Genomic DNA, 20,928 nt, shown 5'->3' with positions numbered 1-20,928 from the left:
GATAAAGGGCACGTTTTTCTTTAAAAATATACTGTTGTGGTGGCAGTGTGATTTTTCCCAATTTCTCATTTCTACATCGTCCTTTTGCATTTTGACACTGCATACTTGGTTTACATATGTTAGACTGTCCCTGGAAAATAAAATTGAATTCTTGTGGTCACACATTTCCACTGTACAGAAAAATGTGGCATTAATTTCAAAACTTCTAGTCTTAGTCAATGTGGATAGTTATTTTTGAACAAGGCAAGTAGATGAAGTGGTAATTGCAGATCCTGTTTACAAGCATACTGTATTCCAAGCCTCATACTCAGCTGAATATGTATATTCACCTCTGACCCTCACACTCCTTGGTCTCTGTGTCACCTGCAGATAAATTGACACTCAGCGAGGTTAAGTAAATTTACCCACATCACTCAGTCATGTCAGTGGCAGAACAAGGATTCCATTTCTGGGTCTATGTTGCTGTGCCCCTAGCTACTTGACCATAAAACATTTACTGATTTTCAAAATAGAGACACAGATGTAGAGAACAAAGGTATGGACACCAAGGGGGGAAAGTGGCGGGGGGGCGGGTGGTGGTGGAATGAATTGGGAGATTGGGATTGACATGTATACACTAATATGTATAAAATGGATAACTAATAAGAACCTGCTGTATAAAAATATAAATTAAATAAAATTCAAAAAGTCAAAAACAAAGTGAGATCATATATATAATGGAATATATATAATGGACTATTACTCAGCCATAAAGAAGAATGAAATATTGCCATTTGCAGCAACATGGATGGACCCAGAGAATATCATACTAAGTGAAGTAAGTTAGGCAGAGAAAGACAAATATCATATATCACTTATATGTGGAATCTAAAAATTAATACAAATGAATCTATATACAGAAACAGACTCACAGACATGGAAAACAAACTTATAGTTACTGAAGGAGAAAGGAGGGGGCTAAATTAGGAGTATGGGATTAACAGATACAAACTACTGTACATAAAATAGATAAGCAACAAGGATTTACTCTACAACACAGGGAACTATATTCAATATCTTATAACCTATAATGGAAAATAATCTGAAAAAAATATATAACTGTATCACTTTGTTGTACACCTAAAACTAACACAATATTGTAAATCAACTATATGTCAAAAAAAAAAAATTAAAAGATTAAAAAAAAACATTTACTGATTTTCAAATCATAGTTTAACACTATCTTGCAGCCAAAAGCAACAAGGAGGAGCATCTTTCTTTCTCCTGCCAGCCAGTGGCTCAGCGCTCCTGGTCCAGCACGCTGAGTGGGAGTGTGAGATCGGGGACCCGTCTCCCCAACTCCTCGTGCTTCTGGGACTGTATAGCTGATGCCCCCTCACATGTGAAAACAGTCCCAGGGCAGGACAAAACCAGACTCCCACAAGTAAAGTCGTAATAACAAACAAGGGCAGTGGGAGGAGATAGTCATAATGATAAAAGAAAATGTTCTATGCAGTATGCAGAGGAAGGACTTCATAGCACAAAGAAACCATTTCAGGGATAAATTCAGACCCTAAGTTTAAAATATAGTTGAACTCAATGACAAGGTTTTAAAACAGACACACAAAACAGCTTTAATTCTTCTCCGAATAGTTCTGCTCAATGTAATTTTGACCAAGGTATTTGAATGGCATATTAAAAATGCTTCAGAGCTAAGGATTTATTTCTTTTTTGATATGTAAGTTATTTTGACCAAGAGACAGAATCTAATTAAGCTAAACCCTTTAAGCACATTAAACAGTTCTATCTCCCTTCTCATTCTGCAAATATGCTCAAATCTGAAGGCTGGTCTCCTACAGAGTGTAATGTACTGTTGGTTTCTTTGAATACTACTTCATAATGTCACAATTTCCATAAAGAGCCAAAGGATATTTCTGAAGTCCATTGCAGGTAAGCAGAAAAATCACATGTGGGATTTCCCTCTGGCAATCCTGTTAGGGGACTTCATGGTAACATCTGTAAAAGGCATTAAGGTGGACAAAGACGTGAATTATTTTTTTGAACTCAAGAAATTCACTGCAGTTTTAACCTTGAGCAGATGAGTGGCTGTGTCCATAATCTACCGTTAAATCCCTTCAGTTATTTCTAACCAGGGCTCCTAACGTCCGATCAGCTGAATTATAGGGCAGCAGAATTGTGGAATAACATCATCTGTGGTTTTAGGGTTTTCAGGGGAAGAAAGAGACAGCTCTACTAGAGTCAGGATTGTGGTGGCACTTTGTCAGTTACAGTCTGCTCTCTGTTCCTTTTCGACACTTGGCTCTAAATGGCTCTTCCACTGCTTGGAGCACAGGGAAATCTCGGCTGGAGGAAAAGGCTTTGTTTGCTGCTTCCCTTCGGGCACACAGGGAGCCGGACAGAAGCTGCATTCAAGGCAACCTTTGCTCTCACCAGGAATAGTCAAATAATTTACTTCTGTGGCAGGTTAATTGCCTTTCCCAAACTGAGCTACCGTCTGTGTGCCAGTGTCTATTAAATGACCGCAGATGTCCTGTTAGCAGATGGGAGCGGAGCCCTGGGAAGCATGGCTGTGGAGGGACAAGGACGTGACATTTGAGTTCAGGAGAAATAGCTGTGCGAGTACAACCCAGGGATGTCCAGGACTGTGTGTTTACCGAACCCCTGCTAAGGCTCTCGTCCACAGTAAGAAGATGGCCTCCTTAGAGAGACACCAGCGTGAACAGGAAAGTCAGAGAGTGACAGCTTGCTACAGCAGGTAGAGCCGACGGTGGGCGTTCCCTTGGCCGGCTGTTCCCAACTGGTCCATGTTACTTGGATATGAATCCATTAAAAATGACAGATTCTTGGGCCCTGTCATGGATTAAATGGTGCCTCTCCCAGAAAAAGATATGTCCCTGTTGGAATATCTGGACCCTGTGATTGTGACCTTATTGGAAAGAGTCTCTCTTTTTTTTTAACTTTTTCTTTTATATTGGAGTATAGTTGATTTGCAATGCTGTGTTAGTTGCAGGTGTACAGCAAAGTGATTCAGTTATACATATACATGTATCCACTCTTTTTCAGATTCTTTTCCCACGTAGGTCATTACAGAATATTGAGCAGAGTTCCCTGTGCAGTACAGTAGGTCCTTGTGGATAATCTAGAGTCTCTTGCAGACGTAATCAAGGATCTTGAGATGAGACCATCCCATACGGGTGGGCTCTACACCCAATGACAAGTGTCTTTTTTTTTTTTTTTAATTTTTCAATTACATGTCTAGCTGGTATTATATTTCTTTCTTTCTTTCTTTTCTTTCTTTCTTTCTTTTCTTTCTTTCTTTCTTTCCTTTCTTTCTATGGCTGTGTTGGGTCTTCGTTTCTGTGCGAGGGCTTTCTCCAGTTGCGGCGAGCGGGGGCCACTCTTCATCGTGGTGCGCGGGCCTCTCACTATCGCGGCCTCTCTTGTTGCGGAGCACAGGCTCCAGACGCGCAGGCTCAGTAGTTGTGGCTCACGGGCCCAGTTGCTCCACGGCACGTGGGATCCTCCCAGACCAGGGCTCGAACCCGTGTTCCCTGCATTGACAGGCAGACCCTCAACCACTGCGCCACCAGGGAAGCCCACAAGTGTCTTTTTGAGGGAAGTGGCGGGGCAGAGACACGCAGAGAGAAGGAGGCCATGCGATGAGGGAGGCGGCCATGGGAGTGACGCAGCACAAGCCAAGGAACAGCCAGAGCACCGGAGGTGCACAGAGGCGAGCAAGATGCTGTTTTCCCTCTGGAGCCCCCGAGGGGCGTGGCCCTGCCCACGGCTGGTCCTCGGGTTTCTGGTCTCCGTCTCTCCTGTGTACATTTCCATTCCTCATCAGTCCTCCTTCCTAACATCTCCCTGGTCTCCTTCTGCCTCAGTCCATCGCCCTTCCGTTAGGCCTCCGTCACCTCCTGCGACCTCTGCACAGACTCTGAGCGAGCCTCCCTCTTTTTAATGTCTCGTCTCGTTAATCCAGTCTTCACTCTGCTGCCAGAGTATCTTCAACACAAGTCACCTTCTTTCTTAAGACCTCTCAATGGTACCCTTCCCTTGGAGGAGGAGGTGAAATCTCCTCAGCAAAGGAGCGAACATTTTCCTGACCAGCCCTTTCTCCTCTTAGCCAGGCTCCCTCCCAGCGTTGCTGTGAGGCCCCGGGAGGCTTCTGGGAGGCAAAAGAAACAGGACAGCAGGCTTGGAGGTGGGGCAAGGCTCGGGCAGGGCGACAGGGGGCACGGTGGTACCTGGGAGACCAACCTTGGGACCACAGCGCTGGGCTGTGAGGAGAAGGCAGAGCGTGGCCGAGCTGAGAGCCAAAGAGAGGTTCCGGGGCAGAGGGGGTGCAGCGGAGGGAAGAAAAGGGGACCTGGGGGGGGCGTGGCAGGGCCGAGAGGAGGCGGCAGGGAGGATGAGAGCTTCGCCGCTGCGCATCCTTCATGCAGACCCGACCCTCAGCTAAGGGGGGGGGGGTGCCACGCGGACATTCCTACCCCACCTTCAGCGGCTTCCCTCCAGGGACCTTACGCTTCAGCCCTCCGATGGCCGAGAGCCCCTGGTCACTTCCTGCCCCGCTGGGCCTGGCTCATGGAAAAGGTGTGGATTGCAATGCCACCGCCTAATAGATGCTCCTCCTTCTTTAGTTCCTCAGAATTTGACTTCTCTATTTTTGACATTTTTCTGCTTTATTTTAAAAATCAACGCTTTACTTTTTTAGAGCAGTTTTAAGTTCACAGTAAAGTAGAGGGGAAGGTACAGAGATATTCCACAAACCCCTTTCCCCACGCAGGGTACAGCCTCTCCCGTTATCGACACCCCCAGCAGATGGTACACTTGTCACAACTGATGGACCCACAGTGACATCCTTATCTCCCAAAGACTGTAGTTCTCATTAGTGTTTATTTGGAGTAGATTCTGTAGGTTTGGAGAAATGTATGATGACGTGTATTCATCACAGTACCCTATGGGGTATTTTCACTGCCCTAAAAATCCCCTGTGCTGCACCTATTCATCCCCCATGCCTGCCCGCAAACCGCCCCCCCAACTCTCCCCCTCAACCCCTGGCAACCACTCTTTTTATTGTCTCTATAGTTCTGCCTTTTCCAGAATATTATACAGTTGAGATCATAAAGTATGGAGTCTTTTCAGGTTGTCTTCTTTCACTTTGTAAGACACATTTAAGGTTCCTCCATATCTTTTCATGGCTGGATAGCTCATTTCGTTTTAATGCTGACTGATAATCCATTGTCTGGATGTACCGCAGTTTACTTATCCATTCACCTACTAAAGGACATCTTGGTTGCTTCCAAAAAATTGCAGAGGAAAGAACACTTCTGAACTCATTCTATGAGGCCACCATTACCCTGATACCAAAACCAGACAAAGATACCACACAGAAAGGAAAATTACAGGCCAGTATCACTGATGAACATGGATGCAAAAATCCTCAACAAAATACTAGCAAACAGAATCCAACAATACATTAAAGGATCATACACCATGATCAAGTGGGATTTACCCTAGGGATGCAAGGATTTTTCAGTAAACGCAAATCATTGTGATACACCATGTTAACAGATTGAAGAATAAAAACCATATGATCATCTCAATAGATGCAGAAAAAGCTTTTGATAAAATTCAACACCCATTTATGATAAAAACTCTCCAGAAAGTGGGCATAGAGGGAACCTACCTCAACATAATAAAGGCCATATTTGACAAACCCATAGCTAACATCATACTCAATGGTGAAAAGCTTAAAGCATTTCTTCTAAGATCAGGAACAAGACAAGTATGCCCACGTTTTGGCAATTATGAATAAAGCTGCTGTAAACATCTGTGGGCAAGTTTTTGTGTGGACGTAAATTTTCAACTCCTTTGGGTAAATGCCAAACGTGATGGCTGGATTGTGTGGTAAGAATATGTTTTGTAAGAGGTTAGTTTTGTAAGAAACTGCCAAACTGTCTTCTAAAGTGGCTGCACCCTTGTGCGTTCCCACCAGCCATGAATGAGCGTTCCTGTTGCTCCACATCCTCGCCAGCATTTGGTGTTGTCAGTGTTCTGGATTTTGGCCATTCTGTTAGGTGTGAAGTGGTGTCTCATTGTTTTAATTTGAATTTCTCTGATGACATATGATGTGGAGCATCTTTTCATATGCTTATTTGCCATCTGTCTGCTTTATTTTTCAGTACTTTGTTTATAATTTTGTTTCTACATGCTGGAGCTTGCTGCAGGGCTAGTTGGGACTGTGGGGATTTGTCACTCTTGATCTCAATGTTTCTTTCACTTACTGAGTGTTTAGTATGTGCAGGCACAGTGAGATGATCTACACTAATGAATTCATATGTTGTCCTCAAAATAGAGGATGCCTTTTCCCTTTATTCAAGTCTTTTTTTTTTTAATCTCCCTCAGTAGAATGTTAAATTATTCTTTATGAAGTTCTTGTGTGCTTCTTGATATGTTTCTTCCTAGGTGTTTTCTAAGCACTTTACACATAATTATCAAAAGAAATTGTGAGATAGGCACTATTATTATTCCATTTTACAGAGAAGTAAATTACCTATCACACAATGGTGGGCAAAATTGGGACTTTAACTCAGTTAAGATTTTCTGAGTCCTGAGCCCAAATGCTTGATCATAAAACTGAATAGGTTTTTAAGAAAAGTAGATTGAGTCCTTGGACCTATTCACTGCAAATAAGAAAACAAAATTTTGAGCAGCTGCTTTGAGAATAAAATGGGATCCTGGTGCAAGATCATTAGCAAGATCGGTGGGATTCTCGGTGTCACTTAACTGACTTAATGAAATGACACGTTTCTAATTCTACGCTTCTTCCAATTGGTGAGACTCATCTTCACCTCTCCCGATCCAGTGACAGCCACAAGATCTATCTTGCCCAATTTAAATCAGGAAGAAGGAACGTGGATGTTTGTAAGTCTTTATTACAGTCTGTTAAGGAGCAAATAGGGAGAAGATGGAGAAATGGAGGAGGGAGGAGGGAGGCTGGAGAGAACAGAGACAGAGAGTCGGAGAGTGATAGAAAGAAGGGGACACACTGAGGAAGAATGTGGGGGAAACTGAGGCTTGATGGGTTTTAGACGAGAGTTAGAGACTGCATCCTGCCATTTCCCCGGGGCATGAGCTTCTGTGCGAAGTCGCCTGGGTATTGGAGTGTGTGGCCTCTGTGTGCTTCCCTCCCTGGAATCCCGAATCTCTAGTCCAGCCTCTAGAAGTCTGCAGGTGCCCTTTGTATAGAAGGAGTGTCAGCAGCCCACTTAAAACATGTCCTCGGGGCTGCAACCACAGGAACCAAATCAAGAACGCTTCAAAGACCGGAAGCAATCAAGCCACGGGCTGCACTCCTGTCCCCCACTGTTAGAGCGTAAGGCGAGCCCTGCAAGAGTGGTAGCTGCCAGGTGGCATCACTAATGAGAAGCTGGGCACACGCATTGGCACGCCCCGGTTACATAAATTAGAAATAAAATACATCAGTATTAATAATAACACAAACGATGCCGTCATGCTCGATAAAGACAAAAATTAACATTTTTATAACTCTGATATGAAAAACAATAAACCTATTACAATCCGATTATTTGAAACTACTTGAAATGACATATTATTTTTATGTATTATGTCCATTTTGTATAAGTGTAGGTTAAATACAATTGATACCAATGACTGTGACATTTAGCTTAATAGGTTTATGGTTTTTATCTGAATTGTTCCTAAACAAAATTGGCAGCATTTACTGGCAGCCCATCACACACGGTGGCTTCCTGGGAAAACATAATAGCTGGTTTTCATCGTCTGTGCCTGTTTGGGTCCTTGTGAAGTCAGTACATAGTCCTTTAGTGTCTCCTCTGTAGGCAGAAAGCCATGTGCCTTGCTCAGCACGCATTTGTTTTATACTGTTTACTTCTCTCTGAAACAGTGCTGACAGTTTTGCTTAAATAAATGAACATTCCCATTGCCACGTTCTCACGTGGCAGGAACAGTACGTGAATGTGAACAGTGGGTTCTCATAAACGAGGCTCCCCTGGACTGAAGCATCATTACTGACAAGTCATTTGATTCTTCTCTTCATTGTTGTGCTGCTTCCTTCCCGTAATTCGATGCTACAACACCTATCAAATACAACGTGAGCAATACATGTCCCGATTGATACCGATTGCCTGCAGTAAAGTCAGGATTCTCCAGCTGATGAATTTGACCTTTTCAACTAACTTTTCGTTTCGGCATGCTTCCTTTTATTATTATTTTTTAAATGGCTCAGATCTTAATCAATGGAACTGACACATGTTAAACATCTCATGAGGTCTTTGCATTGCTGTTAACTGTTTTTTTAAAAAAATAAATTAATTAACTTAATTAATTTATTTTAGCTGCGTTGGGTCTTCATCTCCACGCGCGGGCTTTCTCCAGTTATGGAGAGCGGGGGCTACTCTTCGTTGCAGTGCGCGGGCTTCTCATTGCGGTGGCTTCTCTTGTTGCGGAGCACGGGCTCTAGGCGCGCGGGCTTCAGTAGTTGTGGCTCGTGGGCTCTAGCGCACAGACTCAGTAGTTGTGGCGCACGGGCTTAGTTGCTCCGCAGCATGTGGGATCTTCCCAGACCAGGGCTCGAACTCGTGTCCCCTGCATTGGCAGGATTCTTAACCCCTGCGCCACCAGGGAAGTCCCCTGTTAACTGTTTTTAACAAAAGTTTGCCATTAATTCCATGAAGAAGGGGAGAGGACAGAAAGAGGAGAAGGAGAGGCATTTTATAATTTACCAGAGATCTTAGTATGATGGTTGTAAACCAGAAGCACTGACTAATTTTTTCTAGGTTGGGTGGGGGATTTGGAAATGGGATGTTGGTGGAAGAGGGACAGAGTACCTCTGCAAGTCGTCTGGGTGTCAGGGGAGATGGGGGGGCACCTTCCTTACAAGCTCTGTGTAAATCACTGACTGCTGGCAGCATCACATGCCTCGTGGTGAGAAGAGGGGTGGCGCCGGGATGCCACCTTGCACAGTCCGTGGATAATTGCAGAATATCCGACGAGTCTGGTTAATGCCAATGGTTATTCTGAGCTGCTTATGTTGGAGTTTTTGAGTAAATAGTTACACAATTTTCACTGCAAAGAAATGTTTTACCACAAAAACATTTTCTAAAAGTGCACAAAACACTTTAGAGTCAAATCAATAGACATCAATCAAAGCATTTACCGTGGTTCTACTAACTATTTGATCAAAATATTACTTTCTTTTCTTTGCATTTTTGTTTTATCATATTATGAAGTGGTTTTACAAGTTGGTTGTTCCATGAACCATCTTTTGCTGGTGTGTGTGTGTGTGTGTGTTCTGAAGAGGAATGTATGTTTTCCTTTTTCCAACCCTGCTCCTAGTGGAATTTCAACCTTTTAAAGGCATTAGATTTCTGTTATTTTGGTTGTTATTTTGTTTCACTGGTGCAGGAATGCTTTTGACTGTGACAAGGCTGCAGCCATAATTTTTGCAGTCTTCTGTTTCTTAGAGCTGGCATACTAGGACTTCAGCAGCTTTTAAAGTCACCTTCTGAGAATTGTGCTGCCTATGTTTTAGAAGTATCTATAGATGCTTCTAAGGCTTAGGTTTAACAGAACTTTTGAAAACGTACTATCGTCCAAATACGCTAAGAACTGATGGTACAAAAATGAAAATGGTACCTCCTCTGTCTACCATCTAAACCTAAAGGGAAGACGAGATCCTCCAATAGCTGCAATCTAACCAGCTGCCAGCTGTTGAGGAAATGCCTCTGCACCAGCACATGGAATCCTTATAAAAACCTTACAAGGTGGTATTACTGTCCTCATTTGAGAGACGAGGAAACTGAATTGCAAAGAGGTAAAGAAATGGGAAGGCAACATCAGGTTAAACACTTAGGACGTGAGTCAGACCAACCCGTTCATATCCCAGGTTCCGAGGTCACACAGAGTGGATGAGTTTGAGCCCCTTGCTGCTGTAGCAGATGCTCTTGGTTGCTCCTGAATGCTGGGCCCCAAAAGGTAAGTCCACGTTGTGAATATTACCTTATAAGGCCAAAGATGTGAATAAGCTGGAGATCTTGAGGGGATGAGTTCATCCCGGATTATGCTGTTCAGTGGGTGGAGCGTGATTTGGCCCCAGGCTTCCTGTTCCTGGAGGTTTCGTCCTGACTTTTCTCGTGTGATGGGGCCAGTGTCCACCAGCCCCATGACCTTCGCCTGGACCATTTCCCTAGCGGTGCTCCCTCTGTTGTCACCGTCTCCTGCTTTGGTTGGCATATAGTGTATATGTCCTTTCTGAGATACTATGAGCGTCTGGGAGGTGCAAAGGAAGGTGAAACAAAATGGGAATCAGAAGAGGTTGGTCCCAATCCCCTAGCGGGTAGCGACCCCTCACTCTTGTTCCACATCAGGTAGACCCAGCAGGTGTTAAAAGACGCTAAAAGGTTGAATGGATGAATGAGAAATCCTGTTTCTGGTTCCCAACAAATAATAAAGCCCCATGTTCCCCATCAGTAAAACTAGAGCCCCTAGTCAGCCCCCTATAGCTGTGAGGACCTAAAGAGAGAATGTTTGGCAAGAGGTGCTTCTGGCTACGCAAACATACGGCCGGGACTGTGGGAGATTTGGCAGTCTACTTCTTTGTGTGCTGTAAATGCACTGTCAATAATTATGGGGCAGAAACAATGCCTTGTGACCCCAAGGAGTTTTATGGAATGCAGTAGAAGGCTTTTGAAAATGCCACTGAGGGGAGGAGAAATCCTACCCCGCCAAAGGTTGGCCTGATTAAGCATTAAGAAAATTCCAAGTGCCTGAGAATGTTTAGTAGCAAAACACACATAACCTTCTTAAAACAGCCTACCAGCAGAACTTTGGAACTTAAGGGTCTGAAGGAGTGGCCCCGTGGAGTCTGAGCTGGTGCAGGGTGGCTGGACTAGGCCTGGGGGAGGGTGGGTCAGGGGGAGGAGACTGAGGCAGAGTACTGGGACCTGACGGGATTTACCGTTTTCAGGGCATCTGGGAATCACTGAAGGATGTGAGTGGGGACAGGGCGCAACCAGACCAGAGTTTAGAAAGCGGCTCTTGTGCCATGAGGAGGGAGATTAGTTGGGGAGAGACAAGGGGCAGAGACTGGTGTGGAAGCCGATTCTAACTTCCTGGCCGAAGGCCTCTGGGAGCACCCAGCACACAGGGGCGGTGGGAACAGGGAGCAGGGGGTGGATTAAAACTAATGAATGCAGGAAGGAAGGAGAAAAAAGGCGTAGCCGAAATGGTAAAATTAGATACAAGTTAGGCTACTGAAAGAACAACACAATGTTATTATAGTGGAGAAGACCAGAAAACAGGGTTTTGACATATCTGTATACTAATGCATAAAGTCTGGGGAGACTTGAGGATTTAGGGTAATAAGGTAGATAAAATCTAAGGCTGAGACTAGGCTAAGGACACACTCAGGCCCTCTTCCAGGCTGCAGACATCCTGCTGTGTCCTCACTTGGGGGAGGGGTGAAGGAGCTCTGTGGGGTCCCTTTTTGTCATAACAAAAAAAGTTTTATTAGAAGATGTGGGGTCCCTTTTATAGGACACCAATCCCATTCACAAGGGCTCCACCCTCATGACCTAATCACCTCCCAAACCCCCCCCGCCCCCCCCAACACCATCACCTTGGGGCTTAGAATTTCAACATATGAATTTTGCAGGGACACAACCATTAAGACCGTAACTGAGATTGCATACCACAGTATCTTAAAAATCATCCTTCCACCCAAACTTGCCAGGTTTCTGCTCTTACGTATCCTGTACTTGGCTCCGGGTACATGGGACAGAGCGAGGTCTGATAACGCTAAGGTACCTGCAGAGGCCCACACACCTGGTGAGAGCCCAGGTCCACCCAACTTTAGAGCGTGCACGTGTCCTACCGTGCACGAGGCCCCCAACTCACAGAGGGGGAAACATGAGACAAACTAGATTACTAAAAACCATGCAACGCATACACCTATCTATGATAATTTTGAAGAGTGTATCACTTGGTTCCCTATAGTTCTCAAATATTTTCAAGTGTTTCTCAAGTCATATTCCAAAATACGTGGAAGGAAGCTGCTTCTGACATCTTCCTGTTAGTTTCAATTTTATTTCACAGACTTTTTACAGTTATACAACATGAAAAAGCATTAAATACCTCTATTTTCTTATTTACATGGTGTAAAATTTTTAATAACAAAAGTTTCTTATCATAAAAGATGATGTTAAGTACAGCAGAAACACTGCTCATGATCAGCAATTCAATGATTTAACATAAGGTGTGCTCTATTTCATGATTTTTCACCGTACAAGAAAATCTCTAATTCAGTTTGTCTAAATGCAACAACTACCCAGTTGCCTTCACTTTTATGAGCTACACTCCTTCCTATTTTATTCAAAATAGACTCTGGAAGAGGGCTGTGAAGATCAGAGCCTTCATGTGCATTTTCCCATGTCCGCCAGGAAACACGTGGTTGCTTGTTCTTTTAATTGTCTTAAGATCGATTATCTTCAATGACAATAGTTCTTCTAGAATACGGTTCAAGTTCTACAAATATATATTGAAATTCATATTCGCCACTTTCCGGGTTCTGGAAAAAAAAAATGAGTGTCAAGGTGTTGCCCTGCTCTTTGGCGCTTTACGTTGAGTCTGCGTTCAAGAAACCCCATCCCCACACGATCTCACCTCTTTAACTTCAAGATGCACGGTTCCTTGCTTCCCGGGCTCGGAGCCCTGGATGTAGAATTTCACACGCATGTGTTTCAGCCCATCTTTTACGTATTCAATAAAACTGTCAAGACAATGAAAACGCACAAGCCTGAATTCCTCCCACTTAAACATCACCCCAAGCTCTCGAATCCAAGCCGCCTGCAGTACCTGACATGCTGCCTTCTGCCACGTCTCGTCATCTCCCCGTAGCCTTTAACGGGCTCGCCGAAGACACTTAGGACCTGCAGAGTAAGGTGATGCTTCCTCAGTCAGGGCTATTTTTTTTAAGCTTCCTAGGGAACTATTTTCTGACAAACTGAGTGATTTATTTTAGAAAAAAAAATAAGCCTGGGACTCTTTCAAAATGATATCTCCAATGATAAGAAAAGTGGGAAAAGAGTTATTATGCAAAAATCATCCCATAATTAACACTCAAACTTTTCATGCACAGAGAGTGAAATAGGTAACTTTATGGTGTTACTTGTAGTTTCAGAACAGTTAGGCTGAAGTGGAGCTGTTTCCACTCCCCTTTTACAAAAAGAAACACGATGTAACAAAGTGTTCAAATATTTAAATGTCTGAATAGTTTTAGTGAAATTTACCCAATGGGGTCTAATACTAAAAGCTATGAGATCAAAATAATTTTTTGGTCATTAATACACAAATAAAAACAAGTAATGATTTATTTAAAACAAACCGGATCTAGAGGTAGGAATCCATTATTCCTAATGGGAAAACTCACAATGAAGTGGAAATGTAATTTTTACTGAATTTAAAATGCAAATACTTTGGAACCTTTTCAAAAAAATAGAAATTTGATATCAAACTAAAAAAATATTGCTTCAACTCTGAAAATTTTTCTTATTTGGTCTGTTGGGCATCTTCAGTATCAAAATTTTCAGGCACATATACAGACTAATTTGTAAGATGAGACATATTTAAGAACTGTGTAGCTGAATGATTGTTCAAACAACTTAATAGATTAAACATGTCTGTATCAAAACATAAGTATTTTCTATTTTTCAACCAAGCAAAGTGCCCGGCAAACAACAGGCCCCTAATAAATGCTGACAAAATCGAATTGTTGAAGTTTAATCATTCTTCGTAGAGCTCTTTTAGGCGGCAAATTAAGTTATGACCTTAATAATATCTCGCTCTTTGTGTTTATTCTGTGAAGTTCTGTTTTGTTCAAAAGGCTGAAGATCTATGAAAGGCCGAGTTTGGGAATAACACAGCAACTCTTCATCTCTTCTTAGAGATGCACCCTAACATTTAATTATGCAAATGCTCATGTTTAGTTTTGTACCCTGTAAAGGGTTTCTTGTTAGGTATAATTAGGACTCCCAGTAACTCTAATGGGAACCTCCTTTACTCCCTGCTGAGTTTCAACTCAGAGGGACACCTCCCCCTCTGCCTTCTCCTCCGCAGTTCTCAGACTGCCCCGAGTCCAGTAAAAAGATGCCAGAGGCCGTTAGCTCCTGCCGTTTCCGCCCTGACATGATTAGAGACACTCATGGAGCATTTGGAGGTGGTGCCCCAGGGAAACCCAGGGCAGGGCATGGACGCTGAGAGGATCTGCGGGTTCGAAAGCTTCCCCTCCCCAGGGACCTCACGTTCTGTTTCTCTGACATTCCTCCTGGGTCTGTGTGAGAAACAGCCCTGATATTTATGATGCTACCTGCCATTTTCTTTCAAAGTACAAGAATTAAGATGTCAATGAGTAAGATGTTTCAGTGCCAAAGTTTTCCACCCAGGAGTAAAATCTGGCACCGCATGGGCTACACTGGCTTTCTGTCTGTGACTGGAAAGCCTTATGAAAAGCTTCCTCTGGACGGGATCCTTAAAAGAATCCAGGCGGCTTTTCCACATCTGCATCTTCCAGGGCGTGGCTCAGGCAGGCTGTGCTTAAGAGCCTAAGATGTGGAATCACCCAAACTGGGATTGAGGTTCTGGCTCTCCCTCTCACCGGTTCAGTCATCTTAGTTGAGTTACTTAATCTCTTTAAATGTCAGTTTCCTTCTGCAAACAGGATAATAGTAGCACCCAACACAAGTGGTTCTTGTGAGACTGAATAAAGACGATGTGCTCAAACACTGAGCAGCTCAGAGTGCTTGGTGCATAATATGCTCTCAATAAGCATCGACAGTTACTATTATGATCACAAGATTATGAATCAGGGTTTTAAAAAGACTAGTGAGTTTAATACTCTGGTATATTCTAAGCATTTATTATTGATGACAACTAGTAAAACGACTCTCTTGTACCGTTAGGATGGAAACACCCCCGCACGGACCTTTGGGTGCTACTCGTAATGAAAGCATTTCAAGTACAAAGAGCTAATAACATAATCACAATCCAACCATTATGATTTTATTATTATATGAATTCATTAGTCTCAGAACTAGCACATGACTTCTGCCTGCCCCTCCCCACCACAACATTCTTCTCCCTGTTATCAGAGTCTGTGTAACTCAATCTTGAGGACTAACCTCGGGATGTAATCTGCATTTTTCTAGGGCTTTCCCATATATCTTATTAGGACTGGATGAAGAAAAAAGTTCTCTGAAGATCGTGTAAAACAAGCCACCTGAAAATCAAAGAAAAAGCTCAAGCAGAGCAAGAGCGAGACAAACGGAAAGTGAAAAAGATATTCAGGGGTTTTATACTTGCTGTGTTTTTCAACCTGTAATGGTGATTCCAATAAGCACCACTATTAAATAGGTAAAATCTCTTCCAGCTTCTTTCACTGTAAAGAGAAAACACCACTGGTTACACGTGTGCTGGACGTGAGCCGGGATGCTTCTGGCTTCAGGATCTCTAGCAGGTGAGACGCGGGCTCAGGACCTAATGGGGTCGGTACATGTTCTGGAGCAGCTGTTGTCAAATCTCTCTGTGAATCAGGACCACCTGAAGAAACTTTCTGAAAGAACCGCAGCAGGATTCTGGGAGCAGGGCTTAGGAATCGATTCTTTACTTTAGGTAGCATTATGATTTTAATGCCTCCTTATTGTCTAAGATGAGGAAACCCTTTGAACAAGTGATCCAGTCCCTCTAAGTGGAAACAACAGTCCTTGATTAGGCACCACTGGATACGGTCTGCTGTTCACACATTAAGAGACGTGTTGGCTTTGTCAGCTCCAGTCAAAGGGATCAAAACGGGCCTCGGCCCTCAACAGTCAGTGACCTTCCCAGCCTGCCACCCTGCTGCCTGTGAAACAACAAAACAGGACTTTGCTTGGCCAGGCAGATTTGTGAATCGAAATGCTTTAGAAAATGAAGAACCTGCACAGAACCTGCACAGATACTGCACTTTTTTTTTTAAAAAAAACCCATCTCATTCTAGTCTCTACCAAGGTCACAAAACACACTTAATAAGCATTACCTGCCAGCTGTGAGCCCGGCGGCACGCTGAGAACACGACACTGAATGCGGTGGTCAGGAGCCGCGATGTTCCCCGTGACCCAAATCAGGCCTTTGCCCCAACACCTTTGCTCCCGATTCCCGCCCGGCACACTCACCGCTGCTTCGCTTAGGCTCTCGGGAAGGCTCTTCCCCATTTATTCAACCACAAACACCGACTGTATGTGCTGCGTGCAAAGCCCGCGCCGAGTATCACTCATAGCCCACGCATTCTCGAAGTTTGTTTAAGCGTCATGTTATAGCTGTCTTCAGTAGAAGCTGCTCATCGTCTACCTTCCTCTTCTTGACCCTTTCAGACCGTATACTTTCACACAAAACCCCTCCTGCCATCTGTCTCTGCAGTGAGGGGTGCTGTGGTGACCACCCACGTGCTCCCCGCAGGACCAGGGCTCCCGTTTCCCGGGTTGGGGGAGCCGACGTGGCTGCTGGCTGGCGGAATCCCTGCATCCAAGGCCCTGGCCCTCCCCACACCCAGTGCCTGCATGGTGCCCAAGCCCCACATCTTGAGATAAGAGGACTGCAAGGGCCAGCCCAGCCCCCGCGCTCCTGCAGGACCGGCGGAGGCCCTATCGCAAACGCCCCGTGCTTCAGCTTCTCCCTCTGTCCAGCCCAGCCTCCCTCCTCCCCACGGGAGGCCCCCAAACCTCCTGCCCGCAGACCCCACTGAGTCTGCTTCCCTGGAACTCGCCCTACGACGGGGCTACAGGAGTGGTCCCAGGAAGCAGCTCCAAACTGGGATTTTGGAGCTGGATCACTGGCCACCGGCTGGCCTCGAGGACTCGTCCCTGGTGGCGGGAGGAGCTGAGAGGCCCGGCAGGGAGTGGTCGCACAACTGTCGCGGCTCTCACCGATGGTGGCCTGGAGCACTGGTGGGACGGAATGCACTGATGGGTGTCGTGTTTTGGGAATTTAGGGGGAATAAGCAATTATAAGGAGTTGGACTGATGGCTGTGGTAGCGGGCTGCCAATGCACTGGAGAAAGGCAGTGAGAGGACGAGGTGACTGATCACCAATGAAGGTCAAGTGTGAAAGTCAGGCGCCTCCTAGACAGCAAAACAGGAGACTCCTTTGTTGCACCCAGAGGGCAGAAAAAGCTGAGGGCCAGGCCCAGGGCAAAAGAGTAGCAGGGAGGCTGGACTTTCACCCCACCAGGTCTCTTGTGCCAAGGCCAAGGTCGTGACTTGGGAGGAGAGGGAGCCTGCAGCTTGGCAGGGGGGTATCAAGGCTGACGCACTCCAGAATCTTGAGTCCGCAGGTTCTCCTGAACCCTAACGCGTGAAGCAGCAGCTCATGCCTTCCAGTTCAAGGCTAGCTCTTCTTCCTCCTTGAAGACCTGGCGGGGGCTTCCATCTAGCGAGACATGTGCTCTGGTCAGGTTACGACATAACTGGGAGGAAAGAGGAAACGGGCCATCCCCAAAGGGGCTGGAAGCCCCACCAGCAGAGCCGGCTGTATCCTAAGGGCAGCATGAAGGGTCACAGAATACAGAACCGGACAAGTGAGAGCTGATCGACAGGGCAGTACTCTCCTCTGATCAAAAACTCAAGTTCGACAAGCAGCCTGGGAGCTGGTGCATGGCTAGGTTCGCTCTTGGAAAGACGGAGAGAGCGTGGTCCACCTTAAGTGAAGTAAAAACGAAAGAACTGCCATGGAAAACTGTGGGCATGCTAGAGTGGCAAAATCCACCAGCCGGCTGTCCTGTAGGAGGGCCTGGAAAACACTTCACATCGTTACAGAACAAGGCGCCCTGACAGCCATGGGGACGGCAGTGGCACTGAAGCCAGGTGGGAGCAACCATGATAATCAATGGCTCAATTTCTGGACATGAATCAGCCTTCAGACCTGGAATCCATTTACTGAAGGAAGGCCGGCCTCTATACTGAGCAAGTATATGTGATTCCCCTGGTCCTTCACCACAGCCCTACGGCCATTCACTTGGTGACTGTATGCTGGAAAAGGGGGACACCCAAACACGTCAAGGTCTGCTGGACAGAGTCTGAGCTGACATCAATACCGCAAGGAATCATTATGGTCCCTCTGTTATGTACATACGGTGGCTCTGTAATAAAAAGCCTGGCTTGTAAGAGGGTCACAGCTGGGTCCATGGACTTACCTGGCAGTCATTTCCCTGATTCCCAACATATAACTGGAATGGACATATTCAGTAATTCCCAACAACAGTCCCTACTTTAGTTCCCTTGAGGCAGGTTAAAAGCTACCATAATGGGTAAAGTCCAATGGAAGCCTGTGAAACTGCCTCCTACTGACCAAAATAGTAAATGAAAAGCAGTATCACATCTAAGGGGGAATGCCAGAGACAGTGCTATTCTGAAAGACTAAAGATACAGGAGTGGTGTCCTGGATATCAGAAAACTGAGACTGGGAAAATCTGCATTCAATTTTTAGTTGTGTGAAGTTGGGGAAATATGCCTTACACATACTAATGAGTACTAATGTCTGTCTCACACAGTAAATTTGAGGCTCAAATGAGATGAACGAACATCTGGGAAATCTACTTGTTTATTATAAAGTACTAAACAATGGTTAAGTTTTATATAGCTGTCACCAAACTAAGAAAAGTTGAGAAAAATTTTATAGACATAATTCAGCAAAGTTATATCAAAACCAACTTTCAAATCTGAGTTCAGATTTGTGAAGAAAATTGTGGGCCTGTATTCTCTGGTTCTAAACTGTGTTTAACGGTTCTACCTTTTAGTTTGTGTCAACTGTTTATTCTTAGCACTGAACTTGTGTAAAAGGGCACTGGCAGCTCTGGTCACGTTTGCTGAAAGACTCATCGTTACAGGGACTTCCCTTTTACCTTTCTGTGACGTTGAGATGGCGGTTTCCCCGCTCTGACTTCTGTGCGCAGACACTTGTTTGCTGCCGTCCTCCTTCGCTCTCTGCGGGCTCTGTCCTTGCGTCCAGATGGTTTTCTGGGTGACTCCCAAAATACACCTAGGTCGCACCGTTCTCTTCTGCTCTTGCGGCCCCCATCTCCAATTGGGCTCAGTCTTCAAGCAAGCTTTGTTAAGTACAAAGTGTGCCAGAAACAACCGCTTCCCCGAGGACCTGTGCAGCTTCTCCGTACACCGTACAGCTCGTAGGAAAGTACAAATCATGTTCCCGGAAAGCCGCTCCGCTTAGGGAAGATGCCAGCTGTGACGAGCAAACCTTCACTACCCACCACACACCCAGCCGAACACGGACTCCAGTCCTCGCGTTCACACCGGTAATTCTGCAGGGCGTGTTCGGAAAAAACGCTGGCTCCAGCAGCGTAAATCAAGACAGAAAGTCTCCCGAAAAGAGTTGATGTCCTCCTTCCCTTCTCTTCGGCCCTCTTTTTACTGGAATTAAAGTCGTTTGATTACTTTCTACGCAGACATTCACCCCGTCCCCGCCAGGCCTTTGCAAAGCAACCGGGGAAACCCCTAGGAGTCCTGGGAATAGTAGTTTGAGGGCGTCACTTCTCCCAGAGTTGCCGCAGCGGGGAAGGCATAAGGACTACATCTCCCACAGTGCAAGGCGGCCAGAGCACGCGCTGACCTCTCGCCGCCTCCCAGACTCCCTTGCGCGGACCCCTGCGCACGCGCCGCAGTACCTGGCGCGACAAGAAGGCGGGGCCGTGTTGGTGGTGGGCGGGGTTTGTGGCCCTGGCGCTGTGTAATTCAAAAAGAACTTGCAGAAGTCAAGTTAGCAATTATAAACTGCTTGTTCCTGCGACCCCTAGAAAGCCCCCTATAAACAGAAATTCTCGGTTTGATTGTCGCTATCATGTTCCTTATGGGCAGATGATGTAGCCTTTGCGTTTGTTCTTCCTAAGGAAACCAGACAGGAAACCGCGCAAACTACCCCAGAGCCAGCAGGTGGGAAGGGACAAAGCCACTACAAAGCCCACGCGGTGCCATAAAGTCGGCTTGACCTCTGGCCGCCAGGCGTCCTCGGCGTCAGCACGTCGGGCGTGCGTAGAAGCCGGGCCCTGGAAGTTTCTAGAACCGCCCCTGGAGCCCGTGAAAAAGCGGTTGTGTCCTCGGCCCCGCCCCGCTTCTGCGCACGCGCATGGGGGCGCGCGCTGGCGTCGGGTGGGCGTGGCCCGGGGCGGTGCTACGACAGGAAGGAGGAGCGCGCCGAGCAGCGTATGCGCTGGGTCTCCATGGCGACCGGACGCGGCCGGCTACTGCAGCCGCCCTGGCGCGGCCTCATGGCGCGGTTCCCGCCGCCCGGCGGCGACGGCTCGGCCCGCGGGAGAGCGGGGAAGGCAGCCGGGGGCGCGGGGTTCAGGTGACTCTCGGGGGGCGCGCGCCCGGGGAGCCCCTGCGAGGAAAGCCCTTCACTCCCCCGCCTCCCTTTCCCTTTATTTTCGTTGGTTCCGCCGTGGCGGGTCGCTCGCCGCTCCTTTAGCGCGGGAAAGGTCTGGAAGGACGGCGGGAGGAAGTCTCTAAAACTTGGAAGCGTGGGGTTACCCCAAGTCATGATACAAGTAGAGGAGCTTCCCGGGAATATTCTTTCCTCAGTTCGTTCAGTTAGTGGGCCCTGCGGGGAACGGTGGCGTGCGAGGCCCGCGACCCTGAGCAGCCCTCGCGGAGAACCGCCGCGTTGACGCGCTCACCTGCGGGGGCAGTTGCGCAGCTCCGCGCTCCGCCCGCGGCTCGCTGGCAGGGTCCCCTCCAGAACGCGTTCCCCAAGTTGCTTCCTAATTCGGGGACCGGGAGTCACCTTTTGTCTTTTTTATGACTTTATAACTTAGAGAAGTAGATTCTGCTTATCAAACATTAT

General features: G+C 46.2%; 2 protein-coding genes across 3 annotated transcripts in view; one reads left to right on the top strand and one right to left on the bottom strand.

Annotated features, from left to right (window-relative positions):
- Positions 1-12,084: 12,084 nt before the first annotated feature.
- Positions 12,085-19,595, bottom strand: TIMM21 (translocase of inner mitochondrial membrane 21). Of its 2 annotated transcripts, XM_059894463.1 has the most exons (6): positions 18,974-19,594; positions 15,416-15,478; positions 15,222-15,319; positions 12,901-12,974; positions 12,709-12,814; positions 12,085-12,613 (listed from the first exon to the last, which is right to left on the bottom strand). In XM_059894463.1, exons 1-6 carry the CDS (start codon positions 19,272-19,274, stop codon positions 12,518-12,520), a joined length of 738 nt encoding a protein of 245 aa, XP_059750446.1. In that variant the 5' UTR covers positions 19,275-19,594; the 3' UTR covers positions 12,085-12,517. The 2 variants fall into 2 exon arrangements, with proteins under 2 accessions (XP_059750446.1, XP_059750447.1); XM_059894464.1 differs by lacking the exon at positions 15,416-15,478 and having other exon boundaries at positions 18,974-19,595.
- Positions 19,596-20,295: 700 nt separating this feature from the next.
- The window catches only part of FBXO15 (F-box protein 15), a 43,657-nt gene continuing 43,024 nt past the window's right edge, over positions 20,296-20,928 (top strand). The window contains exon 1 of the mRNA XM_059893819.1: positions 20,296-20,433. Coding sequence (XP_059749802.1) covers positions 20,306-20,433 — 128 coding nt within the window. The 5' untranslated portion in view covers positions 20,296-20,305. The remainder of the gene's footprint in view (positions 20,434-20,928) is intronic.

This window comes from Balaenoptera ricei, chromosome 14, assembly GCF_028023285.1.
Source record: "Balaenoptera ricei isolate mBalRic1 chromosome 14, mBalRic1.hap2, whole genome shotgun sequence".
NCBI classification, from domain to species: domain Eukaryota; kingdom Metazoa; phylum Chordata; class Mammalia; order Artiodactyla; family Balaenopteridae; genus Balaenoptera; species Balaenoptera ricei.
Note: the sequence above shows the minus strand (reverse complement) of the source record. Positions and strands in the feature narration are given on the sequence as shown.

Excerpts from the sequence above, each read along its gene's own strand:
- TIMM21 (XM_059894463.1), bottom strand. The coding sequence starts at position 19,274 with ATGATTTGTACTTTCCTACGAGCTGTACGGTGTACGGAGAAGCTGCAC. Across the intron at positions 12,975-15,221 it reads AATGCAGATTACATCCCGAG|GTCCTAAGTGTCTTCGGCGA; the intron begins GTTAGTCCTCAA and ends CTTACTCTGCAG. Across the intron at positions 12,614-12,708 it reads TGCATCTTGAAGTTAAAGAG|AACCCGGAAAGTGGCGAATA; the intron begins GTGAGATCGTGT and ends TTTTTTTTCCAG.